The following is a 17,664-nucleotide window of genomic DNA, read 5'->3' as shown; positions in this document are numbered from 1 at the left end:
CCCGAAGTATTGAAATCCGATCATAAGTTCAGCCAATATGCAATGGAAATAAACGAAAAAAATAAATAAAACCAAGTACTATGACAAACAAACGTTTAATATATGTATGATTCCTTTATGCAAATCCAGGATATCTTAGCAATAATTGGTTTATGGAACGTTGAATGTTGGATATGGTTTTACTAGCTTTGAATTAAACTTGTTAAATAAGGGTATCTTGTTTTTCTTCAGTTTCTAAGAAGAAATTATTTAAAAAAATCAGTTCTTCTGTCTATACATAGCAGCTATCTATCTGATTTTGCTATATGTAAAATTGTTCCTTGTTTATTTTAGACTGGCTTAAATACTGCCTGTGAAACTGCTCAGAAGCTAAATAATAGCTCTAAAAACAGTTTCATATAACTCATTTCTTCCTATATTTTTTATCTATATCTATATTATTTGTTCTATTTAGAATTTCATGCTTAGATTTGCAGATTTATGACATCTCTGAAAACCGGAATTCACAAATGTTCGGTAAATGGTAGATTTTATTGCACAAAATAGATTACTCTTCATTTTAGTCAAAATGTTCCAGTACCGGTATTTTACCGGTACTACCGGTACTGTGAGCCTCAGTTCCGAAATACCGGTACTCACAAAAAGTGGTCGGTACTGCGACCCCTAGTTTGTTCTGGCATCCAGCGGCTGAGTATGAAATGCTCCTCCACTGGAAGCTATATCTAAGGTGGCAGCCCCACCACGGTGGATAGGGGACCTTAAGCCAACAACATACTGTTTCCGAAACCCAAAAAAAACCGTTACTGAAACCGAAAATGAAAGATTACGAACTAATTCAACGGCAACCACTTTTAGCGCGAACAAGAATTGGAACTTGGAATGTATTAACCCTAGCCCAGCAGGGTAAACTGGCACAACTAGCTAATGAGGCATGCCGTATGAAGCTTGAGATCCTAGGACTGAGCGAAGTCCGTTGGCCGAACTTTGGAGAACATAGATTGGCGTCGGGCCAAATTCTGCTATACTCTGGCCTACGAGGTGAACACGCTCCTTGCCACAGTGGAGTTGGTTTCCTGCTCAGCGCTCACGCCCACGCGTCGCTCATGAAGTGGGAACCTATTGATGAGAGAATAATTGTAGCCAGATTCAGAACACGGGTTCGAAATCTTACCATGATCCAATGTTACGCGCCAACCGATGCTGCCAAATTGCAAGTTAAAGAGAACTTTTACAGTCAACTGAATGCTGTCGTGGACAAAATTCCGAAAGGTGATATCAAGATCCTCATGGGCGACTTCAACGCGAAGGTTGGTTCCGACAACTCGGACTATGAGCACATCATGGGACGCCATAGTCTAGGAGAAATGAGCGAAAACGGAGAGCTGTTTGCAGTTTTGTGACGGCGTCACGGAAAATCAAATCGACCATATCTGCATCAGCCGAAAATGGAGACGGAGCCTTCTTGATGTGCGGAACAAACGTAGCGCCAACATTGCGTCCGACCATCATCTCCTAATCGGCAAGATCCGACTGCGCATTGCCAGGATCCAGCGACAGAAGGAGAAAATCGGGCGCCGGTTCAACACACGCCGACTGGAAGACGCTGCGGTGAAAAATTCCTTCGTCGAGGAGCTAGAGAACCGTGCTGCGAATATTCCAGAAGGTAGAAGATCAATGGAGCGCCATCAAGAACGCCTTCATCGCCACCGACGAGAATAATTTAGGTGAGCTACGCACCCGAAGAAAGCAGTGGATCACAGATGATACCTGGAGGGAGATAGAGGAGCGATGGAGCGCCAAAGCCGCGGTAGAGCGAGCGAAAACACGAGGAGCCAAAGCCGTAGCCCGTCAGCGCTACAGGGCCCTGCCGATCGCATATCAGCTGAGACGCTCAAAGCTGACCCCGTCGTATCCGCACAATTACTGCATCATTTATTCTGCAACATATGAGAAACCGCGACATTTCCGGCCGGCTGGATGCAAGGCGTCTTAGTAAAGGTACCCAAAAAGGGTGACCTGACTCTATACGATAATTGACGGTGCATTATGTTACTGTGTATCGTTCTCAAAGTCCACTGCAAAGTGATGCTTGACCGGATGCTGGAGAATATTGACGCAACTCTCCGACGGCAGCAAGCAGGATTCCGTGCTGGACGATCCTGTGTGGACCATATTGTCACGCTCCGTATCATCCTGGAGCAAATCAATGAATTCCAAGAGTCTTTCTACCTGGTGTTCATTGATTACGAAAAAGCTTTCGACGTCTCAATCACGGAAACATGTGGGAAGCCCTCAGGCGCAAGGGTGTCCCTGAGAAATCCATCGGCCTCATTGAAGCACAGTACAGTACAGAGCATTTTCGTGCAGAGTACTGCACAACGGTGTTTTGTTCGATCCCATCCGGGTCGTTGCTAGAGTGAGACAAGGATGTAGACTATCACCGCTGCTGTTCCTCATCGTAATCGACGAGATCCTGGTTGGTGCGATTGACCGTGAACCAAATCGTGGATTGCTGTGGCAGCCCATTACCATGTAGCACCTATATGACTTTGAATTGGCTGATGGCGTTGCTCTCCTAGCTCAACGGCGCTCTGATATGCAGAGCAAGCTCGATGATCTTGCGAATCGCTCCTCAGCGGCAGGTCTTACCATCAACGTCAACAAGACCAAATCGTTGGATGTAAACACGGTCAACTCTTCCAGCTTTACTTTAGCTGGGCAATCAGTGGAGAATGTTGAAAGCTTCCATTATCTTGGTAGTCAAATTGCGGTCGATAGCGGCACCAACATCGACATAGGTGCACGGATCAAGAAGGCAAGGATGCTTTTGCAAGTTTAAGAAATGTATGGAAAAACAACCAGATCAGTCGACGCATCAAAATCCGAATTTTTAACTCGAACGTGAAATCTGTACAGCTATACACCAGTAAAACCTGGTGTGTATCAGCGGAGAACACTCAACGGCTGCAGGTCTTCATCAATAGATGCCTGCGGTATATAATGCGTGCATGGTGGCCTCACAATTGGATCTCCAACGTGGAGCTCCATCGTCGATGTCATCAAAAACCGATAGCGACATAAATTCGGGAGCGAAAGTGAAGGTAGGTTGGCCACACTCTACGCAGGGGTGGAAACCAAATCTGTAAGCAAGCGTTAGACTGGAACTCAGCAGGACATCACAGCAGAGGCAACCCAGAGGCTCATGGCGGCGTAGCCTGAATAACGAAATCAAGCAAGTCGACAGAAATTTGATCTGGCCCCAAGTCAAGGCATTGGCTGGCAATCGCCCAGGATGGAAATCTTTCAATTCGGCCCTCTGCACCACCGTGGGTGCCCAGGACTCAAAGTAAGTTAAGATAAAATTCATCGACAGCTTGGAAAGAAGGTGATTATTTCAAAGGCAGTTATTTACGCCCTTTTAAAATGTTGGTGCCTATGAGCCTAAAAAGAGAAATACTGTTACATGGGACACTTTCTGAATTCTGAATTCTGAATTCTCTCCCTAAAGAAAACTAGGTTACAGTATATCAAAAGTGGCATATTAGTGAAAACCAGCATTTATTGATGTTTTCATGATCATAACATCATGTCACTCTTGGTCGAACCTACAATTTTAAAGAAGAAAACAGAAAAAATGTGGAAATTGAAAGTCTACTCCACCGAATAAAAAATAGCTCAAAGTTCTGCATGCCCATTGTTCATAATAATGCTATTGTACTGAAGGAAACGCCCACAAAAGAACACTGGAATTCTGTAAGCCGTCGAAAGCACTACCACATTCCTTGTCTCATGAATCAAGGTAAGTAAAGGAATCCACCAACCGTGTGACCTAATTTTCCCCAGCTAGCTACACACCATCGACCGAGGGAAAACGTGCATTATTTGTGTGTGAATGTGTGAATGCAAGTCGCTTCGGTGTGCATCAGGCAGGAGAAAGCAAAGCGGCGTTGTTCCCTGATTTCAATGTCAAGAGCATTTCCCCAATTTGGCGCACTGTTGTTATCGCCGCCAACATTGACCATGTAGTCAGCTGGGGTTTCCATTCTCTTTTTCCGGGGTGCGGTATTGTGCTCCGACGAGAATGAGCGTTGAAGGAGGACCGTACAAAATGGTCTCGCTGGTGGAGGTGAATTCATGTTAGGACTTTTACCTGTGGGAGGCAGCTAGCAGGGAGTGCTCTTAGACATTCAACAAATATGTTGCATTCAATTGTGTCAAGATGAGCAGTCTGTTATCATCATAAAAAGTCTTTTAGTTTTACAATTAAAACTCCATGGAAACGCATGGTCGTTCTTACTCATTTTAACCGAGCATTCTATACGTGAATAGCGTATCGTACACAGGTGTTTACAAGAACAATGGTTCATCGGCCAGTAAAGCCAAACTTCAACGCGCATTTTGTAACGAGCTCCCCAGGGTTTTATCAAAAACCTTTAGTGAGTATTCAAATGAGAGAGTAAGTTTTGGAGAGGCAGAGAGAGAACTATCCTCAATCTTTTGTGTCTAGAAGTTCTCTAGGGCTAGAAATTGTACACCAGTATACTTTCACTGCGTGACAGAGCAACATGTTTGTTGAACAATCAGAATAAAAAACTGCTTCTTTTTCCATATTGGCTGTCAATGACGACAGCAAGCAAAGAGGTGTTGACCACCATAATTCATCGAACGTAAAAACTTTAACAATTGACACGGTCTCTTCCCTTGTTATCATAAAGCCTAATTAATTTGTGTTTCGCATGCATCGGGTCATTTGCTCGGTGTAATCATATTTGCCGTTTGCATAATTCAATCGGTCAATTCGGTAATGGAACACAGGACGATAACGCCACCGTGTCTTCAAGATAAAACACGGACAACTTATTATGATTGGTGGAAACACGCGGTGGCACCTGAATAGCCCCCTCATCTCCATCAATCATGGATGTCGAGAAATGCATTATTGAGGCGCCCCCACATGACAGCCAATACACGTGACTCTGGCTAGCCAGGAGTTGCTTGCTAATAGTTAGGCACGCCTTCCTACGTCGTTCATAGTGCACCACACATATACGATATAGGGTATTGGTTCCCTTATTAAGCATGTGGCTCCCATTTTCATCCAACGAAAAATAAAAGGATTGAAGCGCTGTTTGTTTTGTTTCTTATTTTTGTATTTTTTGTTAGAAGTGAGCACCCATGAAAACAAAAAGAACGGCGTCAATCGGTGCCGTAATCGCTTGTTTTCGAATAGGATGAAAATGGGAGCATGAGATTACTGATGGCACACATACCCTATCAGTCTCTATCTTTCATTGCCACGGACACGGGCAGCTTATATTGGCAATATGGGCGTGTTTGAAGCTGCGTATAAATTTTGCTTGGGCGCCGTCCACAAATTACATAACGCTCTTGGGGGAGGGGGGAGTTCGACCGAGCGTTACGGTCCATACAATTTTTTTTAGAATTTTCATACAAAAAAGCGTTACGGAAGGGGAGGGGGTCAAAAAGTGGCAGTTTTAGCGTTACGTAATAAATGGATGCTGCCTTGTTGGTGCACAAGTGGAATATAGTGAAAGGATTGAAGGTTTACTGAGTACCGACATAGTACACTACAGTTGGCTCCCATGTAGAACGCCGATTGGTACAGGGTAGATAGAAAATATGTACATGGGGACCAGTAGTATATAAGCCTTTTCAACAATGCTGGGCCATTGAACCAAACAATATTGTTTTAAAAATTGAAAAGAAATATTTGTTGAAGTTTGCAGTTTGAGACAAAGCGTGTTTCTCATCTTAGTGTTCTTTGAGCACCTCCACAGTTATTAAAGAGAGTTTTCTCTGCTGTATATCGTTTGGCAGGCACGAAACTACTCTATGCCCAATGAAGCCAAGGAAGTTTCCTTTGCGAAAAGTTTTTGTATCGAGCGCGAATCGAATCCGCCACTCTCAGCATGGTCATTCTGAATATACTCAGCTTTACAGCTATGGCTGTAGGGTCCCATTCGGCCTAATGACCGTCGAACTAATGGCCTTCACAACCAGGGCTCACGTATCGTTTTTCTTTGCGTATGACGCAGAGATGCCAGATGATTTTCTGTATCACTCGTTCAAAAATCTGTATCCCATACAACATTTGGGAGAGAAATCTGTATCCCATATAAATGGAAAATCTGTATTTCATATAAACGCTGTCTGGACCGATGCTTAAAAATCTATATAATACAGATAAATCTGTATATATGGCATCCCTGGTATGACGTTTCACACTAGCGCCTTCTGTTGCCTATTGCAAATGCAGTGTACTGCGACACATGTCTACCTGGTAAACTGGATGGTAGTGTTTCTAGAGCTCTTCCAATCCATTACGCATGATATTGCTTTGAACCTGCACGTTTACTCATCTGGATTAAGAACGGCCCCAAAAGTTCCAATGGATTCCATACATCATTAGGAAAGTTGTGCATTTATTATGATGATATCATTCTCATCAATAATGTCTCGAATCGGAATGGATACACCCAACGTACCCACCAACTCATCGTGCAAAAGTTGAACGTTAACGTCAGCCGTAGGTCGATACTTAGATAGATAATGACATGCAACGTACAATTCCTACCGTACTACACCAGGAACTGCGTGTGGTGGGAAGAGAAATGATCGATGGTAGTAGAGTAATGTGTACCTACACTTCAGTTATAATAAATTTACCAACCACCGTCTCTATAAGCGGTGAGGAACAGGTGGTTAGAGGGAAGTATATGCCAAGTACAGTGAAGTGTATTGCAAAATATAAGTGATAAGTAATCGATTTGTTCTATTGCCGTCAAGGGCAAGGTCGAATGTTCTTTGCATTGGTACTTTCGTTTTGCAATTGATTGTTTAGCAAGGACTGAGGAATCGATTGATAGGTTTTTGTTTGCGATTGACGGTCAATTCAATTAGGAATACTAGCATATTAATAGCTAGGGTAAGTGTATCAGTTATCGCCATAGTGGTTCCCTATTTGGCCATAGTGGAAATTTAGAAAGTTTTTAAACTTTGACTTACTATGAACGTTTTAAGATCAAGAATTTATATGTTTCTTGTCATTAAAACTCTTGAAATGATGCAAAATTTTGAGTTATCTCAAATAACCACTATGGCCAAATAGGGAACCACTATGGCGATAGCTGGTACACTCAGCCTATTAGATGTGTAGAATTAGCGTGACGTTAAAATACACATTAATAAAAACATTAATAAAAACAAAAGAAAACGATAAGAGCTAGAAGTTTGGTATCAAAGAACGAATTGTAGAGTTGAACAAGGGCCACAACTTTGCCAAAGAAAGAATTTGAATTTATTACGCATGTTTCAAAGATAAGTGACAAAAACCAACTAAAACACACTATTTTTAGCTATTTTGCTCTAGAAAACTAAGTTAATTAACTAAACCAATCGATTCAAAGATGCCAGATGATAGAAAATTCAATAATCTTTCGAATAAGGGTTAAAAAATTGAGATAAGTTTGATCATTTTCAAGTTAAAGCCAGTTAAGGCAATGAGAGTCAAAAACATGGGAAGTTCAATAACTACGTAACGGTTGAGATATGACCATATGCGTAGAACAGTTTTTTCACCATTTATGGTCCTCTATCACCCTTCAAAAAGTTTGCACTCACGAACCTAACACCCTGTATGTATCAATCTAACACTTGTTTTTAAAGATCTGTATTGTTTTAGTTGAATTTATCATCAATGGCAACTTGGGATGCTTATGACCCAAAACGAAATCCGTGATGTATTCAGAAAAGTTACTGTTATACAATGAATCAGTTGCCTCAAAACTTCGTGATACAAATAAAAAAGTTATATGAGAAATTTTATCCCCTAACACCCCACCAGTTTATGAAACTAGACTTTTTTCTCAAAAATTATCGGTGTTCGAAAACCACCTTAGTAACATCAAATATTTTACCTTAGTTTCGTTTCAAATGAGTTGTAGAACACCTTACGATTACTCACATATTTTTCCTAATAATATTTCTGACCTTACGAAATGAATGTTTCAATGGTAACAAAATTGAGAAAAAGCAATGCCGTTCTATTTTTGATGTCTAGTATCAAAATTTGTATGGGAAAATGATCCACCACAGAACATTTCGCCCTTAGCATCAAATGAAAGCATAGACCTTTAGCTTCCATTTGGTGAGTGACTTAGGAATACATATTTTTTTCTAATACTATTCTTCTACCAAAGACACCGCGTAGTGAACGCTTTTGAAAGAAAGCTCTCTTAAACTCTTAAACAGCAGAAATGTTAGTTGGGACTGCCATGGGGTTAGATGCCCCTTCATGAAAGCATTCAAAAATTACGTCCATCATGTGTCTGGCATTTCCTACTCACTTCTCCCCCCCCCCCCCCCCCCCTTTGTTCCACTTTTTTTTTCGTATACTCAATACATGCAGTGTCACCCCCATCCCCGCTAAGCGATAGTCGTAATATTTGGATGACCCCTAACAAGGATAGCGTAGACATCAACAAACATGAGCCTTCATGTGTGTCCTCCTTGAAAACTGGCTGGTAATAAAATCATCAGAAAACCTTAACTGCAAGCACAAAAAACTGGAAGTTGACCATTTTTATTTGGAAATCAGAAGATTTTCCATGGGTTCGGCGGTCTAGCTTCTAGAAGAATGATTCATGCAAACATACCTTGACACAATTCACCTATAGTTATGATCAAATCAAATTCAGGAATGATTTATGGGTTAAGCCATTTTACCCCATTTTGGCATTTTGGACTTTGTTCCCCTGCACTCCAGCGGATATTTTGTCATTATGCATTTGCAAGCAACGATGACATTCCAAACAGTGGCATGAATAGCAACATGGACAGATACGATTTGACCAAATCATATGAATATTTTTTTATTCTTCAATCACTTAAGGACAAACGTCTTTAAATCCCGGTTCAACAGTGCATCAAAACTTCAAACGCACAAATCTCAAGAAGCAAGCTTCAAACAACAGTGCATTTTATTATTCTGTTCTTGCTCACTTGTAATAAGCTTAAAATAAGAAGCTCAGGTGCGCTGGTTTTGTTTACGAAGAGATTTGTGCCCTCAAAATCGTGAGTAGGTCCCAAAGTCGGCCATTGTGGCGGCCATACTGGGATTCTAACAAGTCTGTCCTTAATTCAATTTAAAGCTCTTTTGTCCACTAGGGCACTGCATGAGCGATTCCAATTGGTAGCTGTACTTACACTTTGTACAGCGCCTAAATGTATTCTATTCTAATTCTACTACATCTAACTGGTTGCCGTTGCGCTGCTTTCACATTATACCCTATCATGGTAGAATGATGAGCACGAAGATGTTGCTGTGTGGCTGTTGGTTGTTCCTGTTCCCAGTCCAATTGGGGGTCCATTATGGATTGCCGTTCGCCGATGTCCAAGTGTCCGGGTCCATTTGAGCCATGAGCTCAGAGGAGGGTCAGTGTCAGCTGCTCTCAGGGAGAAAGAGCAACTGACGAAAGTGCCGTGGCTGGGATCGAGCCCATGAACATCTGCTTATGAAGCAAACGTGTGACCAATTGCGCCACGGACCCCGGCATTTTTGTGAATTCTTCGAAATATATTCTATGCATCCAGATTGAACCCGAATGCTCATCGCTCTCAATCGTCTTTATTCTATTTTATTTTTCGAAAAAAAAAACTATGGCACTGTAAAGATGGCATCTCGAACATTTCGGGTTCAGTATCACATGCTTGAAGTTTTCCAGAATGACTTCATCGATTCGTCGAATTATGAAGTTAGAAGTCACACGGTTGATTTTGATAACATTCATTGTTGAAATGGCAACTTTGGTCACCTACCTGTCAGCCATGGTAGGTTTCGGGTATGACAAGACCGTTCCCGAAGGAGCATAGGAGCCTGGAAGTACTATTTTCCTTCACGTTTCGAAAAATCTTGAAGTTAGAGGTATCGCACGATTGATTTGACCAACGTTGTGGGAGTGGTCATTTTGAACACATTCCTATGAACATCCGGAACATTTTGGGTGTATCCAGGACGCCATGGGAGCCTTCTTCATCATCATCTTCTTCTTCTTCTTTTTCTTCTTCTTCTTCTTCTTCTTCTTCTTCTTCTTCTTTATGGCTCGACGTTCGCATTGGAACTTGGTCAGCCTCTCTTCAACTTAGTGTTCTTTTGCGCACTCCCACAGTTATTAATTGAAGGGCTTTCTTTGCTTGCCATTGCATGAATTTGTACATTGTGTGGCAAGTACAATGATACGCTATGCCCAGGGAATTGAGAAAACTTTTCCGATCGGAACGGGAATCGAACCCGCCGTCTCCGGATTGGCAATCCATAGCCTTAACCACTACGTCAACTGGAGACCCATGGGAGCCTAAAAGGACTAAAAAAACAGACACGTTTAGTACTTCCAGTGAGCTGTTCGCTCTTTGAAGGAAGCACGACATTAGTAAACGGACTAGCATGCAACGCCCAGTAGCACAGCCGAAAACTTTTCCTGACAGCTGTAACGCGAATCGAACCCGCGCTCCTAGCACGATGCGACTAAATGCTTGGTGACACTAGCCGCACGACCACGAAGCCATGTTCATGTTTCGACAAAGCATGAAATTTGAGGTGCCGTACGGCTGATTTGGACTACGTTTGAGAAATGACCACTTCCCTGAGGGCATCCGGAATATTCCGGGTAGGGCCATACCGGTCCCAAAGGGCCATACGGACCTAGAAGGCCTGTTTTCCTTTATGTTTAACCAAATCATGAAGATAGAGCTGTCACACGGTTGACTTCGGATTAGACTGTGCGCCGCCGTCGCCGACATTTTACATTTTACGTCATACATTTACGTCATACATTTACGAATGACATTTTTGGATGCATAAATTCTATGAAATCTTCAGAAGTTCCTATAGAGGACCCACCAAATATTTTATCGAGAATTCTTCTAGAAAAATTTCAATGCTAATGAAACTCCTTCATAGATTATTTCAGATTTTTTTCTGGTGAACCTTTCAGATTATCATCCATGGATTCCATATGTTCTAACAGCGTTTTATTTTTAGAAAATGAAGAGTCCAGAATTATTTCAGGAATTGCTCCAAGGATTCTGAATCCCAGGATTCTTCCAGGAATTCCTCCATCGGTTGCATCGGAAATTCTTTCAGAGCTTCTTCTATAAATTTCTTCACGGAGTGTTCTTTCAGTGATTTCTGCAAAAAATCAAATAGAGATTTCTTCATTAGTTCCTCCGAGTATTCCTCCATGTGTGTTACCAGAAACTCCTTCTGAATTTCTACCAAGTATACAATTAGGATTTTTTACTCGGTTTCTTCAAGAAGTTTAGAAATATCTTCAGTAAAAAATCCTAGAAAGTCTTGCATATATTCCTTTGGAAATTTCCAGAAACCTTAACAGAAGTTAAGGTATTTTTCCAGACATTGATTGATTGATTTGTCTTTATTTAAGAGACTTTCAGCCCTTGGCTCCAGACATTGTTTCAGGGGCTTCTTTAAAAATATCTTCATGAATTCTTCTGGAGATTTTGTTACAAAAATAAAAGAAATTAATTATTACAAAGGATTAACACATCACGATACGTGGAACCTTATAAATGCACAAATAAGAGACATCACAAGTTGACGCAACACAACACAGAACATAAATGTGCCCTGTTATCCAAATGGATAACACCTTCCGATCACAGGATGACGAGGTTTCTTTTATTGGTTTGGGTCCATCAGTCATCCTGGAATTGTATTTTAGTTGGCAGTATGCCTTTTAGTTCACAGTAGTTGTTATTGTGTTCATAGCTTGGTTTTGTCTAGGAGAACTAATCCTAATCGGGCATCCCGTTTCGGGTTTCGATACTAGAGCTCTATGCCTTGAAGTCTGTGTCAGGGAAAGGTTTACGTATCTAGTACTTAATCGCGGCCCGAAATGGCCTGAATGTTGGCAATCGAAATAGGATTGCACTTCATTGGCCTCTATCCTGCCAGAACCCTATAAATGTTAATTAATACTAGGGTAATATTTACAAGTTAAAATTCAACATGTAGCACAAGGAACGAACGAATATTGAACTTTAAACACATTGAACAATTATTCTGTCTTATTATTGTAATAAATATTTATACCCGTAACAATTTTTTCAGAACATCCTCACTGAATTTTGATTAGAGATACCTCTTGGAATTTTTCTAAATATGTGTCAATAAATCCTTGTAGGAATTCTACCAATTCTTCAGAAATTTGAATAGTTTCTCCGAGTAATCTTTCAGAAATTCCTCCATGGATTCCATCAAAAACTTACTAAGGAATTCCTTCTGAAATATCACTTAAGACTCATTCAGTAGTTTAAGGTTTTTTCATGAATGTCTATAAGAGATTACCTCAAACATTTTTTCATTGATTTTTTTTCAGAACTTTCAGATAATTTTTATAGTTTGCTTCGGAAAATCTGCCACGAGTTCTCCAGGAATCCCTTGAGATTCGTCCGGAAATTCTTTGAGATTTGTATCCACAGATATTTACAGAAGTATTTTATGATATAACATAAAATATGTTGAAGTTATTCTTCGAGGGTTACCTGAAGAAATTTCTATAGAAATTTAAAAAAAATCCTGGTTGAGATTTAATTTCATTGAAACAATTTCAGAAACCATCGTTGGAGAAACTCTTGCAGAAGTTTCTGGGGAATACATGGAGGAACTCCTGGAATTCGCCACAAAAGCTCAGTTAATTGGACACAGTGGCTTAATTTCAATAACGGAGGAAAAAAAACTCCTGAGATGGCATTGGAGGAACTTGTAGAATAACTTTATGGGAAGGTTTGGAAAATTTTAGGTAGAAAAACTTGGAGAAGTTTCTATGAAAATCTCTGATGGTATTTCTGAAGGACATCCTTGTGGAATTTCTGAATTAAATCATGAAGAAGTTTCTCAAGGAATCCTTGAAAGAAATTCTCCGGAAATCCGGGAAATTGCAGACAAAAGTACAAGAGGAATTCTTGTATAAACCTCCAAATGAATTTTTGAAGGATGATTTGAAGCAAACCCTAGAAGAACTCCTGGAAATACTTCTGGATTCTTGAAAGAATTTCTTGCACAATGTTAGAATGGTATTAGTGGATGAAATTTTCTAATACATTTTCCCTAAAGGAACTTTTAAAGTATTCTTGAAGGAATCGCCAAAAGAAATTTTTATTTTTTTTTTCAAGGAATCTCTAAAGCAATTCCTAAACAACTGGATAATGCTGTGCAGTAATTCCAAGAATAATTTATTGAGATATTCCTGGAGAATAATAATAATAATAAAAATCCTGAAGTGATCTAAATGATCTCCTGAAATAATCTTTGAAGGGATTTTTTAAGGGTCACTGAAAAGAAAATTCTGAAAGAATCTCTGAAGAAAGGATTCTATGATTATCTAGAGAAGTTTACAATCCCACCCGTGGAGGAATATCTGAGGATCTGAAAGTCTCTCAAATAAAGACAAATCAATCAATCAAACCCCTTGGAGGAACTTCCCGAAGAATCTATTGAGTATTTTCTGGAGAAATTCCTGAAAAACACCTAAAAGAATCCCTGGATGAATTCCTGAAAAGAACCCTAACAGAATTCCAACAAAAATTTCAGATTTTACCATGACACCACTGGTCTAAAATGAGTTTTAGAAAATATTATCCTTTGAAGACACGTGAGATGTTGTGAATTTCTATCTTGGGGAATCCTTTATAAATTTCCTAGTAAACGTCCTCATCTCTAAAATGTATCGCTTAGTTTATATGAGGATAGTTTTATTGTAATCTCTGACTTACATGCGTTTAAGCCTTTGTTACAATATAGATGAAAATTGTACTTTAGGTACAGGAAACAAATATTTAATTCTGTATTGACGTTTTTTAATGACTGGATGTAGTACCTCACCTTTAAAACAATAAAAAAAAATAAGGTCACGCTGACTACCTACGCCGCCGCCACCGCCGAATAGGACATACGGCGTGGCGCGGGCGGCGTCGCCGCCGCCACTGCTTCAAATTACTATAACCGCCGCCGTCGGCGAAAACTGCTTCGGCGCACACGTCTACTTCGGATAACATTGTGGAAATGTCCACTTTTGTCATATCTCTGAGGGCAATCGGAACATTCCGGGTATGGCCAGATCGTTCCCGAGGGGTGTAAGGAGCCTAGAAGGACTATTTTCCTTCATGTTTCGACAAATCATGAAGTTCGAGGTGCCGCACGATTGATTCTGACAATTTTGCTAGAATAGCCACACTGGCCACTTACCTGGAGACACCTGGGACATATCCAAGGCATATCCTGTTCATGACACTGCTTGATTGCCTTATTTCAAGTCAATGGTTTCTTCCAGTTATATAGTTTCTGTATTCTTGGCGTGTAATATGTGCAAATTTCCAAAATAACAATAGATGCAGAGTAAAATGCATTCATGTGTCATTTTCCGGCCGCTCATAACCCCAACGGAATCTGGAATAGCTCCGGAACGGATGGGTGAACCGGTTCCGTATGGTGGTCCTTGACAATTTGGGCAAACCTGGAGCGAATGCCATTGACTTAAAAAAAATCGGTTGGGAAATGCATTTTTTTTGTAATTACGTTGTAAAAAAATCTACTTTTCAATTGCCTGAAGTGTGCTGAAATGGCCTACTTTTCACCACTAATGCAAGTGTGCCGAAAAGTATTACTTTTCGGTATTCTTAAGAGTGCTGAAAAGTAGCACTTTTCGGCACCCTTGCCAGCACACACTTTATACAGACTTCCGGGGCTTCCACAGATTCGAAAACTGCTTCTGCACTCACTGTCCATCTCGAAGCATAATCTGGACGATTCCTATCCCGAATCGGACTGCAGGTCGGGTGAAAAAGCCGCAGCTGACGCTACTTTTGCGACTTTTGCCGTCGCTTGTGCACAACTGTTTGACAAAGGGGGCTCGATTACAGGCTACACCATAGCCTACCTGATTAAAACAAAATCACACTGACAAACATGGTCGCACGTGGTTTCTCCTGATGCATGATTGTGTAGCGAGGAAAGATGATGCTGAATGTGTGTTTTTCGTAATTACACACAAGCCTCGGCAAGCCTCGTTGGATAAATGTACGACTCGTGCTGAAAAAATCATCATTTTGCAACTTGTTGCATAAATAACTATTTCATAGCTGATTCTAGATTCGAAAATCATCCAAAACAGACGTTGGGTACGTTCTAATTCAATCAATTTTGTACCAATTATTTTGGACAAAAATCAAGTCTTCCCGAGCAGGAGAAAATAGCTGAATAATAACTAACTCAGGTATGGAAAACCGAATACCTACAACCTGAATGAGGTATTAAATAGCCCTGCATAAGAGGTAAAATACCTAAAATAATAACTGGTGTGTATTCTGTGCATAATGCGTGAATAATGACATCAGGTATGGCAATACCTAAATAATAATCGGCGATTTTTCCATACAAATTGCAATTTTTCCATACTTGAATAATAACTCAAGCAGTCCTCAACACCAAATCAATAACTCGTTGAGGTATTGTATCAATACCTACAAAATATCAAAATAAGTTATTTTCAATACCTGGACAACCGACCAATACCTTGTCTTGGTATGATACCTGACTTTGGTATGCTCCAGTTAAGTGGCAGTTATTCATTCCTGCTCGGGTTTGGACACAGTGAGATGCGTACAGTATCAAATGTCAAAATTTAAATTATGTCAAAATGCCAAAACAGTTGGTGCAAAGTTGACTGAGGTAGACAGTAAAGTGCCCAAAATATCCCCACCCCTATCCAAATGCTCCAACACCCTAGTTGCTCTCTGTAGCTATTGGAAGTACAAAACATTAGCTACGGTATGGTAGTGACCTGTAGTGACTAGTGAGTGTTATTTTAATTATAATTCAATCATGCCTGAAAACTCAAAACTTTGCAGACGTATTGTACCGCAATTGTACAAAAAATCTGTAGATCCGATGAATGTCAAGTTCATAATGTGCTACTGAAGTAGCACTCCTCCATTTAGCATTCTATTGACCACATTCTATAAACGATTTCCCCACCCGTTTACGAGCCGATCATTGCCCAATTAAACTTTTACGACCCTGCCACATTTGGTCTCGTTCCCATGGAGGACTGCAACGATAACCGGAACGAAAGCCGCCAATCGATGAACGAATTTCAACAGGTTCCACTCGCTCCGGTCGATTATGAAATTATGCAAACCCACAAGTACCTACCGGAAAGGCCTTGACCCTAAACTTCACCAGCGGGGACACTTTGCTCATGTTGTCTGGCTGTTTTCTGGTTCAAGCTGTTGTGTGTAGAGGTTTCAACTGCGGAGTGATTATGCGCGGTGTCTTATCAACTCTCACTCAGAGGTTATTTCACAGCCGAATGACTCAAGTGGCAACACTTGACGGCGCGAGTAATTCTGAAGCACATGATTATGGCCATAATCTTCGACACTTAAATCTGCGAAATCCAAGCAAAATAATAGGATCACAAATCCACTCGACAGATCCAGATCTAGAGCACTTAATAGCGGCGGCGGTACTAGGTAGTCGGGTTAGAAAACGTGACCAACACGCGACGGCACTTGCACTACGACGAGAAACGGACCGGCCAGCGAGGTGTCCATTTCCGGTGCCATCAACCGTTATACTACCGACCGGCGACGAGCGATTGTTCAGGTCATTTTTTTTTTCTCTATTCGAAGAAGCACGCCGCCGGCCGACTGACTGACTGACTGATACATGGAGAATGTAGTGGAACCGAGTACACACATATCGCTCAGTCACTATGCCGTACCAGAAGGCAATTGTTTAGTCTCTGTTTTTGTTTTTTTAATACTCATATACTCGGTCATTTGGTGTTTTCACAAACGGAGTGATATATAATGACTTTTCGATAATAGGGGGATCCATATGATAGGCACAGCTCGGGTAAAACTGTAATTGCACTGAACGTAAATACGAAGTGTCAAAGGAATGATAAAAGTTTCACTTGTAATTCTAATTCTAGAAATCGAATACATGCCGACAAAGACTTCAACGATCGTTAAGTAGAACAAAGTTTGCTGTAGCACAATTATTGTATTATCACATGCAGACTGCCGAAATAACCAATGTAGTAAATTTCGAGTTCATCGATCATATCCTCCGAGGTGCATTCCACCCCATTCCCCTCTATGCTTAGTGGGTTGTTTGAACACATGACAGCTGGGCGGTCGTCGTTAAGGGATTGTAGTTGGTTGGCGAGGTGGGTTGGTGGGACGTAAAACTATATCGTATCGCCGTAGTCAAACCCATCATGCACCCAGGCAACGACCAGAGTGATTGAGTGTGTTTGCTTATCGATAGGGGTGTTTATGTGGTGGATGCCATTCCTGGGATTGTTTTTCTTTGCATGGCCCTGTAATATGCCCTCACATGAAACATGAGACTGAGGTTCAGATTTACGAAAATAGTGTACTGACCTGACTGACACTGTATGAATGCGCACTAGAGTACGGTTTCTTTTTCTAAAGTTGTTGAGGATTGGAATGGAATGCGTATGCTCGGAAACTCAAAAACAATGGAAATCAAAAATTTCGAGATTAGTCAAAGAATATATAGATTTAAAATTTTGAGTATTAAAATGGGATTTAAACAAT

At 40.8% G+C, this 17,664-nt stretch overlaps 1 protein-coding gene across 9 annotated transcripts in view; it reads right to left on the bottom strand.

The window, feature by feature from the left end:
* LOC109419421 (anion exchange protein 3) overlaps positions 1-17,664 on the bottom strand; it is a 205,510-nt gene that overhangs the window by 101,537 nt on the left and 86,309 nt on the right. Inside the window, exon 1 of one of the 9 annotated variants that reach the window (XM_029866250.2) lies at positions 16,250-16,746. The exons of the other annotated variants lie outside the window; for them this stretch is intronic. Coding sequence (XP_029722110.2) covers positions 16,250-16,297 — 48 coding nt within the window. The 5' untranslated portion in view covers positions 16,298-16,746. Of the gene's footprint in view, positions 1-16,249; positions 16,747-17,664 lie in introns of those variants that run through there. 9 annotated transcript variants of the gene reach the window in all.

This window comes from Aedes albopictus, chromosome 2 (genome assembly GCF_035046485.1).
Source record: "Aedes albopictus strain Foshan chromosome 2, AalbF5, whole genome shotgun sequence".
Taxonomy (NCBI): Eukaryota; Metazoa; Arthropoda; class Insecta; order Diptera; family Culicidae; genus Aedes; species Aedes albopictus.
The sequence above is the reverse complement of the archived record's forward strand: the minus strand, read 5'-3'. Positions and strand labels throughout refer to the sequence as shown.